Genomic DNA, 14,551 nt, shown 5'->3' on the forward strand with positions numbered 1-14,551 from the left:
TCAGATGGTAGAGTCAGATTTGGTGTAAAAAGGATGAGAACATGGATCTGTCATGCTTTGTTACCACTGTGCAGACTGGTGGTGGTGGTGTAATGGTGTGGGGGATGTTTTCTTGGCACACTTTAGGCCCCTTAGTGCCAATTGGGCATTGTTTAAATGCCATGGCCTACCTGAGCTTTGTTTCTGACCATGTCCATCCCTTTGTGACCACCATGTACCCATCCTCTGATGGCTACTTCCAGCAGGATAATGCACCATGTCACAAAGGTCAAATCATTTCATATGGTTTCTTGAACATGACAACGAGTTCACTGAACTAAAATGGCCCCCACAATCACCAGATTTCAACCCAATAGAGCATCTTTGTGGTGGAACGGGAGCTTCGTGTCCTGGATGTTCATCCCACAAATCTCCATCAACTGAAGGTTCTGAAGGCGAAAGGGGGTCCAACACAGTATTAGTATGGTGTTCCTAATAATCCTTTAGGTGAGTGTTTATCTGCCTATAATAGATAGATATCCACCCATTCATCCGTTCATGATACTTCATCTAACCATCCTTGTATTATGCATCAATGCATATAAATAGATTTTTTGAAAGGGCCGCACAATTAAGACAAAAAAATTATAATAGTATATTATAGTATATTATATAGTAATAGTTATTTCCCCTAATATATTGTTTTAACAGTTATCATTTTGATGAATAGTATTTACATTGTTTTCATTTCATTATCATTATAAACTGGAGGCTTAGTAGTTGCAACGCTGTGTTACAACTAACCCCACTGTGTAAAAATGTTGTCAATCCCAGCTATCAGTTACTAGGAGTTGCTGACATGTTTCAAAATGGTATTATGTTTTAGGTAACAAAACAGTGATTAAAATAATATAAGGTTGGATTTGGTGACTTACACACCCAACTTATGCAATCAGCCAGCTCAGCCATCGTAGAACTGTGGCAGCAATAACTGTGCTTTTTAAAATGCACACGGAAAACTGCCCAGAGGATCTCAAAGCATTGCTACCTCCTCCTGATCTCCGCTGCCGAACCACTCGAAGAGCACGACCAAGTCACGCTCTAAAACTCCCCAAGTCCAACACCAAATGCCTGGGGAGGAGCTTTCTTCATTCGGCTGTAACAACTTGGAACTGCCTCCCCTGTACTGTAGTAGGGGAAATCACTTCAAGGAACGTTCAGGCCTTTAAGAAGAGACTAAATAAACACCTCCTTAGAATAAAAACTGTAATTTCCTGATGCATTACGTCACTTATCCTAAATATTCAGTCCTGAGTAGCTGCAGATCATGATAGGCTCTCGGTACATGAACTGTTAAAGCCTGTATCTGCTCAAGCATGAATAAAAAAAAAAAAAAAAAAAAAAAAAACTTAGAAATCAAAAATAAACATAAGATGAAGAAATTTACTTTTATGCCACCAAAACACACTTTATTTTATATCTTAACCAAAACACATCAAAACTTTTAACTAATTCATAGGAGATCATCTTCTGATAGTAAGAGAAAAAGACCAAAAGCACCGATTGTTCGGCCTTGTATAAATATGTAAAATAGCTGTGTTACAATTAACCCCGCGTTATTTTGTGCACAGTTCACCCCTATTCCTAGTCCGAGTTATTTAAAAATTTCCTGTGTGACGGTGTAGCCATCACACCCAGATATTATGCACAGCTACTTCATGTACTACGGCTTTTGATCAGTAAGTCCTTATCAATCTGAAATCACTGTTGGTTTGAGTCGTTTAAAACATGCATTTGACAAAGCAACACTTGTCAAACGTAATCATTATTAGGGATCTACCGATATCGGGGGTTTTTTGTGCCGATACAGATTTTTTTCCATCAGCCTTAGCCGATGACCGATACAGGCTGCCGATTTTCTTTAGCCGATATTTGGAGCTGATACTGCTTTTGCTCATTCAGTTTACATCATAAAAATGACACAATGATAAAACCAAATGTTACAACTCTTAATTTAAAAAAAGGAATATTTATTGAACTATATTTAACAAATAGTAAAAACAGGTGAGGTAGAACAAATAAGAAAATTCAGTGCTGCTGAAAATACTAAGCATAAATAAAATAATTACACTCACACCCGTCGCTATGGGCGGGCCTTAGGGGGCCGGGCCCGCCCTCAAGGACGCTTGTGCCCCCCCAGTATTTAAAAAAATACTGTCATTTTAAATTATTAATGTTGCTAATTTTGTGTTGCATTAATGTTGTATTCTTTATAATTAAAACATTAAAAATATAAAAAACAATGGTGTGATTTTGTTTGATTGATAGGAATCTAGCTACACTGCAACAGCCTATCACGAGGCTACGTACGACACGTACGTGACGTAGCCTACGTCAGTGTAGCCGCTCAACAGTTACCGCACTTTTTTTAAACTGGATGAGTTTTCGCTTAGCTATACTGCTTTAAGATGGATATTATCCGCAAATGGTTAAAAGCCCAACAACAGTCTCCAAAAGACGCACAGCAGTCAGACAGAAAGAAACTCCGGTGGCCTTGCAACCAATTTGACGAGCTGCTCCATTGGTTTTACTTTGTTATCTGACGACGACACCAACGTAACCGCTAAAATGTACATTTATAATTGACTGACATGTTTGTCTCAACGAACATGAACCTTCCGACAACCACACAATGTCGCAAGCGCTCTTGGCAAACAGATGAGAGGTTTGAAAAGGACATTGAGGCACACAGGCGAGAGAGTTTGGGTCTTCTCGGGTCCGTTCAGAAAAAACACATTCTTTTTTAAATTACCCGAGACCCGATGCCGCTATTGTTGTACCCGACCCGTGTCCGAGGCACATGTGAAACTTTTAGACCCGAACCCGATCGGGTCTCGGGCCGGGCCGGACCTCGGGTTTTCGGATCTAAGTGGACCCGTGAAGACCTCTACCGTGGAGCCCGACCCCGGGCCTAACAGACTACTACATTCAGAAGATATCGACACTTTATTAATGAGGAGCATCTGCTCGGAGAAACGCCGCCTGCCGCTGTACTGACAGGAGGGAAAGGAGAGACGACAGCACTGCCTCCACAGTACCGTAGGTTCAAAGTCTGCGTGCGTGTGATTGTGTGTGTGTGCGCGCACGTGTCTTATGGCAATGCATATCCCTCTGTTGACTGCTTTAAAATGCAATGTTTGAGAGATGTCTCTGGTGTTACATGTAATATGTTGTATAGATTTATGGATATTCATAAAATTGTTTCTATATGTAATGTGGTGTGTAGGCTATAGGCTATCTGGTCATATTGCTGATGGTTGTTTAACGTGATGATTACGTGCTGCGCGAATAGTGTATATATTATTATAAGTATACTGTAGGCTAATAATAAGTGTACCCTCCCATGCATTTCATATGCCCCCCTTAAGACTGAGGTCTGGCGACGGGTCTGATTACACTATTGCACACAGTAGCAGCAACCAAGCAGCATAACAAGGGGAACACTGTACTTTTTCCTTGAAAGTAACCAACTATTTACAACCTATTTAATCCTTAGGTCTAAGTTTTAGTGCACATAACTTAATCTCTTGTAGAGCAAATGTCTTTCATAAGAAGACAAGGAAAATGTAAACAGCAATATTGATCAAAAAACAACTTAAAATGATTCTGAATAACATGCGCATTGCCCCACTTTTGTACCTCACACACCCTAGGGCCCTATAATAAATGCAAGGGATAGTTAGTTTGCCTCAGCTCGCTTGAAACGCACAAAACTGAACAAATACATGAGGATTTGTATTCGGACTTCGGTCAGATAGTAGAGCGCGTGCACGTGAGAGAGGTGCAGTGAGAGAGACATGGATGAGAGAGTGCATGTATCTTTGCCCTCCCAGTGAACGGAGATGTTGACAAAACTTACCCAATAACAGTTCTCCGGATACATAAAAGCCATGTGGGAACTGCTCGGAACTAAGTGCTTATTGTCAAATTTCTTATTTTTTCGCTGACAAAAATTCAGCGAAATTCCACGCTAATATGAATGTATGTAACCATGAACTGCGCTCTCCACAATGACGAGAAACTATCAGCAATGGATATTGATTTTTAGCCTTTTACTACTACATATGGAGATGAGAATTAAAAACCCACCCTGTCCAGCTATGATCAGCTGTTCGGCTGATCAAATGACCTGCGTTCGCTTGTGACATTATGAGCATGCGTCCAAACTTCAGACTGGTGGTCGCTGAATAAAACCCCTACAAATACCATGGAATCATGGAACAACATCAGCATTATATAATCCTATGACCAGTGTTCGTAACAGCTGCCGTATGCATACTTGGTTAATGCCGGGAAAAAGCTATCAGCGAACGCAAGCCACGTATCGGCCAATGCCGATACACCTAAAACCTGTTAAAATCGTCCCGATGTATCGGCCGGCCGATGTATCGGTCGATCACTAATCATTATACATATTCTTTATTATCATGAAAATACCTGAAAAGGTTTGAATGAATATGAATATATCCTTAAAGGAATAGTCTACTCATTTTAAATATTAAAATATGTTATTACCTTAACTAAGAATTGTTGATACATCCCTCTATCATCTGTGTGCGTGCACGTAAGCGCTGGAGCGCGCTGCGACGCTTCGATAGCATTTAGCTTAGCCCCATTCATTCAATGGTACCATTTAGAGATAAAGTTAGAAGTGACCAAACACATCAAAGTTTTTCCTATTTAAGACGAGTAGTTATACGAGCAAGTTTGGTGGTACAAAATAAAACGTAGTGCTTTTCTAAGCAGATTTAAAAGAGGAACTATATTTTATGGCGTAATAGCACTTTTGGAAGTACTTCGACTCGCCTGAAAAGTCCGCTCCCCTTCTCACTCTCATAATGGGAGAGGGAGGGTGTTACTGCGCCGAGTCGAAGTACTCCCAAAAGTGCTATTACGCCATAAAATATAGTTCCTCTTTTAAATCCGCTTAGAAAAGAGCTACGTTTTATTTTGTACCACCATAGCTGCATGTGTATGGTTCTTCGTCTGCAGCGCATATTGAGTTTCTGCACAAGAGCGCCCTCTGCCGTTTGGATGTAGCGGCATTTCATCCTAATTCATTAAAAAGCATAGCAAGCTTCATTGGCCAATTTATAGGTGCACCCCAATTTAGGTCAGTGTCTCCAGTCTACCAACCACACTTTTTTGCCACGGTTTATGCATCTGATGGAAAACAAAGGCTGTTTCTCAATTCCAAGAACGCAAAGAACAGACTTGCGTTCTCGTGGAGACTGGTCTTGCCAGGCGACCTTGGAAGAATGAACTCAGAAGCTTGCGAGAACACAAAACGCACTTGTGAGAATTGAGATGTGTGCGATCTTCCTGCTGGTCACCTAACCTCCCCAGATTTCAGCGCGCAAGTCTGCACTTGATGCATCCTCGATATCAAGAACTCATCGGGGGATTTTCATGCGTCCTCTGTACTTGTGTTCTTGAGAATTGGAACTGAACTTCGACTGTTAATGATAGGGCTGCACGATAAATCGCATGCGATACCACGCGCATCACGTCAGTAATGCCGGTTCCTTGATTAGTATTAAATCGCCAACGGCTGCTTTCAGATGGCGCGACATTAACTGCACAGAGCCGTAGTTCCCTGACAAGCTGGGCCATATTGCATACATATCGCAGGCGATACGTCCGCGATAATTAATGCGAAATTGCCCGATTGTCAGTGAACTACGGCTCTGTGTAGTTAAAGCTGCTCCATCTGAAAACAGCTGATGGCAATTTAGTACTAATCAAGGAACCGGCATTACTGACGAGATGGGCCTGACAAACACATACGATTTATCGTGCAGCCTTAATGACGATGTAGAGTGAGGACACAAGGACGACGTAGAGTGAGGACACAAGGACGCAAGATCGCTGAAGAACGCATATTGAGAAACAGCCAAACTATGCCATTTCTCTAATTAAATGCAAAATACACTTGTTATGAATGTACTTTAATTGAAAATACTTTTGTCCAAACTATTTGTGTTGATTTGTTATATAAACAAATGATTTACAAAAAGTTATTACCATGCTTGACAATATTTGTAATAACCAGTTTTTCTGAACCAATGAAAATTATGAGAATTAAGATTTGAACCTTTGAATGTAAACTTTGAGAACCCCTGCCCTAAACCAAACAGCAAGTATTTTTATTTCTTTCTTAGATTTGGGCTCGGTTGTTGTCATTTACAGCCATCATACTTTAACAAACTCCTCCTAGAGTTTTCGTCGGATCATCATCATATTTGGCGAGTCTCATCTTAAGGCCTTTGTGATGCTAAATTGTTAAGGATTTGATTCTATGTGAAACTTTGTCTGTTCTGGCCTGTCAAACTTCTTGTTTCGCTATGAAACAGGTTGCAGAAACTTAGGCATACAGTGTACGATCTGTCCCAAACTTCACATGATTGATAAGAGTCCTGGACTGAACTACATGCCAATAGTCACTTATGGTCATAACGCCACCAGCTGGCAACAGGAAGTGACATGTTTTACACTGATTATGCAATGTCCAATCTGTCCCAAACTTTACATGATTGATAAGAGTCCTGGACTGAACTATATGCCAATAGTCACTTATGGTCATAGCGCCACCAGCTGGCAACAGGAAGTGACATGTTTCACATTCACTTACAGTCAATGTCTGATTTAACCCACCATTTTAGATAATTAATAAGAGTCCTGGGGCCCCATTTATCAACTGTGCTTACAAACAATTGTGTGTGTAATGAGTGCGTAAGAATAGTTTTATGCAAAGTGTGGAATTTACCAAAGTGTGGAACTTGCACTTATATGTAGAAATTTGTGTAAATATACACAAACAATAATAATAATAATAAACTTTATTTTTATAAAGCGCCTTTAAAAGCAGCTTCTCAAAGCGCTGTACAACAAATCACAATACAATAAAACATTCAGCAAGAAAAAAAATAAAAAACAGTAAAAAATAACTGTAAAATGATCACAAGCTCAGCAATCAAATGCAAGTTTAAAAAGATGTGTTTTAAGAAGAGCTTTAAAAGATCCAAGAGTCTGTGCTTCCCTGAGTTCAAGAGGAAGAGAGTTCCAAAGTGTGGGAGCATACACAGAGAAAGCCCCATAGATTTAAGATGTGATTGTGGAACGACTAGCAAATTACACTGTGAGGAGCGCAGGCTACGATTTGGAGAATAAGTGGTCAATAAATCAGATAAGTACTGCGGAGCTAGGCCATGCAGTGCCTTGTAGGTTAACATCATGACCTTAAAATCAACACGGTACCTGACTGGAAGCCAGTGCAGAGATTTCAGAACCGGTGTGATATGTTCAAATTTCCTAGTTCCAGTCAGGATCCGGGCAGCAGAATTCTGGACATATTGCAATTTACTAATTGTGGCTTTAGAGACTCCAGCCAAAACTGCATTGCAATAGTCCAAACGTGAAATCACAAAAGAATTAATCAACCTCTCAGCGACCGATATGCTTAACATCGGGCGTATTCTAGCTATATTTCTGAGATGGAAAAAGGACGCCTTCACAGTACTCTGGACAGAAGAATCAAAAGTGAGGCTGGTGTCAAAAAATACACCAAGGTTCCTGATTTGCTTTGAGACTCTAAAACAGTGCCATCAACAGACAATGTCAGAGTAGTCGCTTTGCGAACTCGATGCCGAGACCCTATTAACATAACCTCAGTTTTCCCACCATTCAAGCACAGAAAGTTGTTATTCATCCATAGTTTAATCTCAGAAATACAGCCAGCGAGGTAACATGAATCAATATCTTCTCCAGGTTTAGAATGGATATAAATTTGGGTATCGTCAGCATAAAAATGATAATTAAGACCAAGCGATCGCAGAAGATGCCCAAATGGATATAGATAAATATTAAAAAGTAAAGGACCCAAAACAGATCCCTGAGGGACACCAGTAACAACCGGACAAGAAACAGAGCGAAAGCCACCCATCGAAACAAATTGGGAACGGTCAGTAAAATACGATTTGAACCATTCCAAAACTGTCCCAGACACCCCAAATGTAGTTTCTAGTCGAGCAAGTAAAAGACCGTGATCCACAGTGTCAAAGGCTGCTTTAAGATCCAGAAGAATTAAAAGTGAGATAGCTCCAGAGTCTGCAGCCATCAGCAGGTCATTGGTTACTTTGACCAAGGCCGTTTCAGTGCTGTGACATTTGCGAAAACCTGACTTAAGAGGTTCAAACAGATTATTAGTTATTAGATGATTACTGAGTTGGGAAGCAACAACACGCTCAAGCACTTTTGCCAAGCAAGGAAGATTAGAAATGGGGCGAAAATTGTTAAAATCATCCATAGGAACATTATCTTTCTTTGGCACCGGCATAACAGCAGCAGTCTTTAGTACTGCTGGTACGACTCCAGTTTCCAGTGATTCATTTATAATACTAAGGATAAAGGGGCACCAAACAGAGAAGCATGCTTTAAATAAATCCATAGGAATTGGATCCAACAAACAGGTGGATGATTTTGTGTTTGATACCTCCCTTGTGAGAGCCTCAGAATCAAGTAGTGAGAAAAGAGTTAAAGGAACACCAGTGAACCCCGATGTATAAAAAAATGAAGTTGCATAGTCAGAGTTAGCCTCAATTTCTTTGCGGGTATTAGCAACCTTTGAGTTAAAAAAATGTAAGAAAGAATCACAGAGCTGCTGGGAGCCAGGCAAATGAGTTACAGAATCAACTTGAAGCAACTTGTTTATGGTTTGAAACAGATGCCTGGGATTATTTTGATTATTTACAATAGTCTGAGTGTAATACGATGATCTTTCAGCTTCCAAGAGAGTTTGATAGCCCCCCAAAAGGACCTTCCACTCTAGATAATAGACACTCTGACCAGTAAGGCGCCATTTATGCTCCATTTGCCGACAAGCAGACTTTTTTGAGCGCAGATTGTCGTTATACCATGGAGCGGAACGGGCATAAGTGACCTTGCGTGACCTTTGAGGAGCAAAAATGTCAAGATTAGCAGCTAAAGTTGAGTTGACTTTTTCCTCCAATGGTAGTTGATGAAGATCACTTAGGGTGGATACCACAGAGCTGGAGAAAGCTGTCTGATCGATGGACTTCCACTTCCGAAAAGATACTGTTCGGGAGGTAGGCTCATTTGAGTGATATAATTCAAGGTTAAAACAGACAGCTGAATGATCAGACAAGCCAATGTCAATAGTTAAAAACTGTGATACAAAGGAGCCATTAGCTATCACAAGATCCAGCGTGTGACCCTTATTATGGGTTGGGCCAGCAACAAACTGCATGAAATTAAAGCAGTCAATTAGTGACAGAAACTCCTTAGCATCGCCTGAATCACTCCGGTCAACGTGGATATTAAAGTCTCCCACAATTAAAACTCTGTCGAACTTTAAAGCCAGCATTGACAAAAAGTCTGCAAACTCAGAAATAAAAGCCGCATGTGTCCTAGTCTTAGGTGGTCTGTAGACTATAGCAATGATGGTGGATACAGGGGCAGAAATACTAATAACCAGACATTCAAATGATGAATACTGGGGAACAGTCACAGTGCTTGTACAAAGTTTTAAGTTGTAAACAACAATGATGCCTCCACCTCTACCAGATAATCTTGGAAGATCTAATACTCCAAAACCCGCAGGAGTGATCTGATTAAAGAGGAACCCATCGTTTCCCTTATGCCAAGTTTCAGTTAAAAGCAACAAGTCCAGATTTTTGTCTGTAATAAAATCCGATAAGAGCAATGCTTTATTGTTCACAGATCGCGCATTAAATAAAGCAGCGTAGGCCTGACATTGTAACGGCGCCGTCAGAGGTTTAACATCCATGCGCAGAACCGATATCAAATTACTAAAAACCACACCAGTATGCGACAGTTTGTTGGTCTTACGTCGGCAAATGGGGGCAAAGATGTTAGGAGAGGATGTATCAGCAAAGCTGCGCTTCATGCCCCGATGGATATATCGCTTGGGACGTAACAGACCAATATCTCGACAGAGATTATAGGAGTCTTTAGCTAGAGAATAATAGTTATGTTTTAAAGCCAAAAGCGTACGTGTAGTGTACCTTAGCGCCATGATCGACGAATGTCCGTTCACGAGTCAAGGCGTATGGAGCTCCGTATTACACCAACCACAGTGTCGTACAATCCACACCCTCAGCCAGCAGACGCAATGAACCGAAGTTTACACACTGCAGACAAGTCCAGTGAGGTGACCCTCCGTAGCGGCGTTCTCCCCTGCAATCCACACACAACCGGGTTGCAGCTCAACCGGAGTTAAACACTGCACGTTTTCCAAGCAAATCTCTGTAGCACACTACGAGCTCGAACTCTTAAAATCCTCACAGACAGTTGAATCAACGCAGTAATCCAGGGCCTACTCCAGTATAGTCTAAAAGGAACTTAAAATAAACAGATATAAACAAATAACAACAGTAACAGGAGCGGCAGCAAAGCGCGCCAGCGTACCCTGAGACCGGAAGTCACAATGTTGCCCCAACAGCTTAACAGCAAATGAAGGAAGTAATGCCCAAACCTCTGATTATGCTTACGCAGAGAATCTAGTGGTAGAATAGCGATACTACACAGGATCATCCCCAGTGTGTAAAGAAATGTGTATTTATTATCCACAAGCAGGTGTTAAAAACAATTAGTGTTAATATAGTAACAGCAAACCAGTGTTGAAGTTAGTAGGTTTTTTGTGATTTGTCGTCAAATTGGTGTCTTCCCCAATAAAAGAAAGCTCTGACTAATGCTTGACACAGTGCAATGGCTTATCTTGCGTTATCGAAAGACTTGGCAAATCATCCATTGCATCTTCAGCGCATTTTCAAAGATTGTGCCGATGATGCTGGCTATATGTGTCTGTCCAAGGTGGAAAGTTCTGTCGTTGTCTGTCCTCTTCCAATTGCACTGATTTCACGTCGGTGTGCTGTGATGCATTTTTTTGGCTGATAATTTAATGTCAAACCACTTTTTTATTTCTGGAAGTGTTCTCTCCCCATACCCAATGGAATAAACCATACTGGTAACATGTTCCATGCAGATAATTTTTTTTAGTCATTCTTCCCCGCACTAAGTGAACCAAACAGTGCGTGTTTTTTGGATTCAACCTCATCCACCAGAAACTCAATTTCTTTGTCTGTAAAGTTCCTCTTTTTCGCTCTATTTCCCATTATTGCGGTGAGGAAAAAGCACAACCACGTGACTTATAAAGGGAGGTGTTGTCACCATATATGGTTCATTGGAGGCATTTTGGAATGCAAATGACCATGAACGTGCACGAGCATAGTGCTTAAGAACACATGGGATTTATCAACAATGATTACTTACTGATGTGGTTAAGAACTGTGTGCACGTTTGATAAATACAGATTTTTTGGACTAATACTAAATTTCATTCATAGGGCAAAATATAGAACATTTTCTACGCACTGTTGATAAATGAGGTCCATGAACTGAACACATTTACATGGCAATATTCAGTTACAGTCATAGCGCCACCAGCTGGTAACAGGACATGACATTTTTACACTGATTATGCATTGTCCAATCTGCCTCATTTCACATGATTGATAAGAGTCCTGGACTGAACACATTAACATGGCAATATTCAGTTACAGTCATAGCGCCACCTGCAGGCATCATGAACAGGCATGTTTTACATTAACTTACACATACAGTGTTCAATCTGTGCTCTAATTAATGTTTAATTAGACTCTAGGACTGAAGGCATTTATGTGCACTATTCAGTTTTAGTTATTGCGCCTCCTGCTGTCAACATTAGTTGATTAGTCGCAGAAAAATATGCAGTCCTTGATTGATGTGAGGTGAGGTGATAATTTTTAACCAAATAGTTGAAGTGCATACCCTGCAGGCATACGTTGATGTATTATTCTTTCAACCTCAAAAATATAGCTTATAATTTTTTTTAAATATAAGAAGTATAGGATACAACGTTACCCATGCCTGCTAGCGCTAACGTTGACTAACGTGCGCCATTATCAGACACATATTTAAGTGTTCGCTCGTTTGGAATTGTGTACACCATGGGTCTTCAACTAGGGGTCTGCAACGGATCTGCAGGGGATCCGCCAAATGATGTTTAATCACAAGCAATTTTTTGCTAAAATGTAAAACATGTACCAAACGTTACATGTCCCCTTTAAGTTGCGCAGATGCGCAGCCGCATAGGCTTGAAGACGCGCGTTCACTTTAGCCAGTGGACCAAAATAAAAGATCTGAAGATTATAAATGTCCACTCAGGAGGCAGCCGTAGCGACAGAAAAGGCATCATAAAACAGGTAAATCTTATAGGCATGCGTGTCTTTCTTTCTTTTATTTTAGAATCAGTGCGACATGTCATCTTTATTTCTGAACTTGGACGGCTGTTTCACGCTGTTCAGATTTGTATTTGTTAAAGCGCTTATTCAACAGGCAAATTACACCACCCCACGTGACAAGATTATCGCTCACATTTAAAAATTAATGAAATGCACGGGGTGATTGTGTGTTGTGCACGATCCAGGTTGAAATCCACCCCTCAAAAAGTTCCCAACAGGGATGCATGCGGACTCGTTGCATGTTATTCTCCTGAGTCTGATACATGTATAATGCTTTGCAGAAAATAAACCTGCATTAATCAAACTCCTGACAATGATGATCCACAAGAAAGGCAACAGACATCAGAATTATAAAGTAGCACAACAACCTCTATCCGCACCAGAATAGTCTTTGTGCCATTCACCATGATCAGTCATCTTTATAAACCGAAAGCCCAGGTTCTGGTAAATGTGTAATTGCCCATCTCACAGTAAAATGAAAATGTAAAACTGCAAATACCTTAAAATAATAATTGAACTAAATCTACTATAACAAAAAAATACACACAGAAAATTATGCATGTACAACAACCGCAAAGTGCTAATCTACTATCTTAACATAGTATGGCTTTGTGACAATATGGTTTGTTTCTATTTATAAAACCAGTCCTTGATTCGGATTGGTCAATAGTTGTACTTTACTCCACTTTGCGTTGTGCCTAATATGAAAAAGCAGCCTCTCGTACCTTACTGCTTACTTGGGGTCCCTGCTCCATGCTCTCTCATCTAAGGGGTCCCCGCCCTGAAAAACTTTGAAGACCCCTGGTGTATGGTGTCCAAAAAGCAAAAGACTTTGCCAAAATGTAAGGACCGCTATAAGCTTGCTAGATCTGCCAAGCGCCTGCATCTCCATCTCTCTCTTCAAGGTCATCAGTGTGGATGTTCTTAAAGGGGCGTGCATTGGCTTCACTGCGAGCAGGACACAGAGCTGAAACCCAAACCGTTATCAGATGCCCCCTCCACTGTATATGTATATTTAAATAATAAATGAATATCATAAATGTTGGACTAGTCGAATAATTGCGAAAATGAACGACAACTAGTATTTGTATTTGGAAATAAAGGTGTTAAAATATTCCCATTCTTTTCTACAGGTAAAGATTGCACCTGGCATCTGCAAGCATTTAGAATCAATCCCAGGCAGTATTTTCCTTTAATCCACTTCAATTTTTCAGCGGCCTCAGCTACAACCCTTCAAGAAATAACATTCAGCATTGGTGTGGCAATGCCCATTAGTAATACACAAGCACTTTCTCTGAAGCACTAGATTTGATTAATCAGGATAATCAACCAAGTTGATATTCAAACACACAATGGTACATTTTCATACACATCATCTGGTGGAGATCTTGCACTACACAGTGTTAACATATTGCCTAAATCAAGCTATTGGCAATGTCACCCTAGACCCAAAAACCTTTAATCTGGTGCAGAGCCCTTTAGGAAGAGAGTTGGGTTAACTCAATTTACTTCAATAAAACCTTTTTTTTTTACAGCAATTGTGGATCATAGAACCTCTCAAGAGTTCCAGGAAGTTACTGTCAGCAGCTGCAGCAGAAAAGACTAAATGTGATGAACTTGATGAAAGTTTTAAGACTTAAGACGTTTAAAAAATTAAAATTGAATATTAGCACGACATGTGAATCAAATCACTTTGTTTATCAATGCATTTGTAGTGGATTATTTCTCATTAATTTAGTACATTTAATAATGGTATTTGCATACCTAACCTTACTCAAACTGCAGTTGCCTTGTAATTGAATTGTTTTTTTCTGAAGACTTGTAATTAAAATTATTCTGTCTAAAAAATAAAAACCAGTGTTATGCAAGATTCTAAAATTATTTGCTGTTAAGCTGTTCCTGGTTGTAAGGGAGCCAACCAGTTGGCTGAAATGACGTGCTGTACTAAAAATTTAATGCAGGGTCCAAATGGTGTTTTATATTTTAAGGTGCAAAAATATTTACAGTGTATGAGAAAACAAAAATAAATAAAAACTGTACAAAATGAAAACAAAGAGCAGCAATGTACTATTTTGGCTAAACCGAATGGCCCAAGTTTGCAACACTGCTTAGTTGTAAGTTCACAATGAAACTGAATGCATTTTAGCAAGCAAGCCTGTTTATAGGCTCAAGCCCGCCTACAGGGCAAACCAT

The 14,551-nt window shown here is 40.2% G+C and overlaps 1 protein-coding gene across 6 annotated transcripts in view; it reads left to right on the forward strand.

The window, feature by feature from the left end:
• Nucleotides 1-14,228, forward strand: part of LOC129417554 (molybdenum cofactor biosynthesis protein 1) — a 187,259-nt gene extending 173,031 nt beyond the window's left edge. For 3 of the 6 annotated variants that reach the window (XM_073864847.1, XM_073864850.1, XM_073864851.1), the window contains one exon: nt 13,492-13,887. In XM_073864847.1, the coding sequence (XP_073720948.1) occupies nt 13,492-13,664 (173 nt within the window). In that variant the 3' untranslated portion in view covers nt 13,665-13,887. The other 3 variants (XM_055172307.2, XM_055172308.2, XM_055172309.2) reach the window with 2 other exon arrangements.
• The last annotated feature ends 323 nt before the right edge of the window (nt 14,229-14,551 follow it).

Source organism: Misgurnus anguillicaudatus, unplaced genomic scaffold (genome assembly GCF_027580225.2).
Source record: "Misgurnus anguillicaudatus unplaced genomic scaffold, ASM2758022v2 HiC_scaffold_28, whole genome shotgun sequence".
In the NCBI taxonomy this organism is placed as follows: Eukaryota; Metazoa; Chordata; class Actinopteri; order Cypriniformes; family Cobitidae; genus Misgurnus; species Misgurnus anguillicaudatus.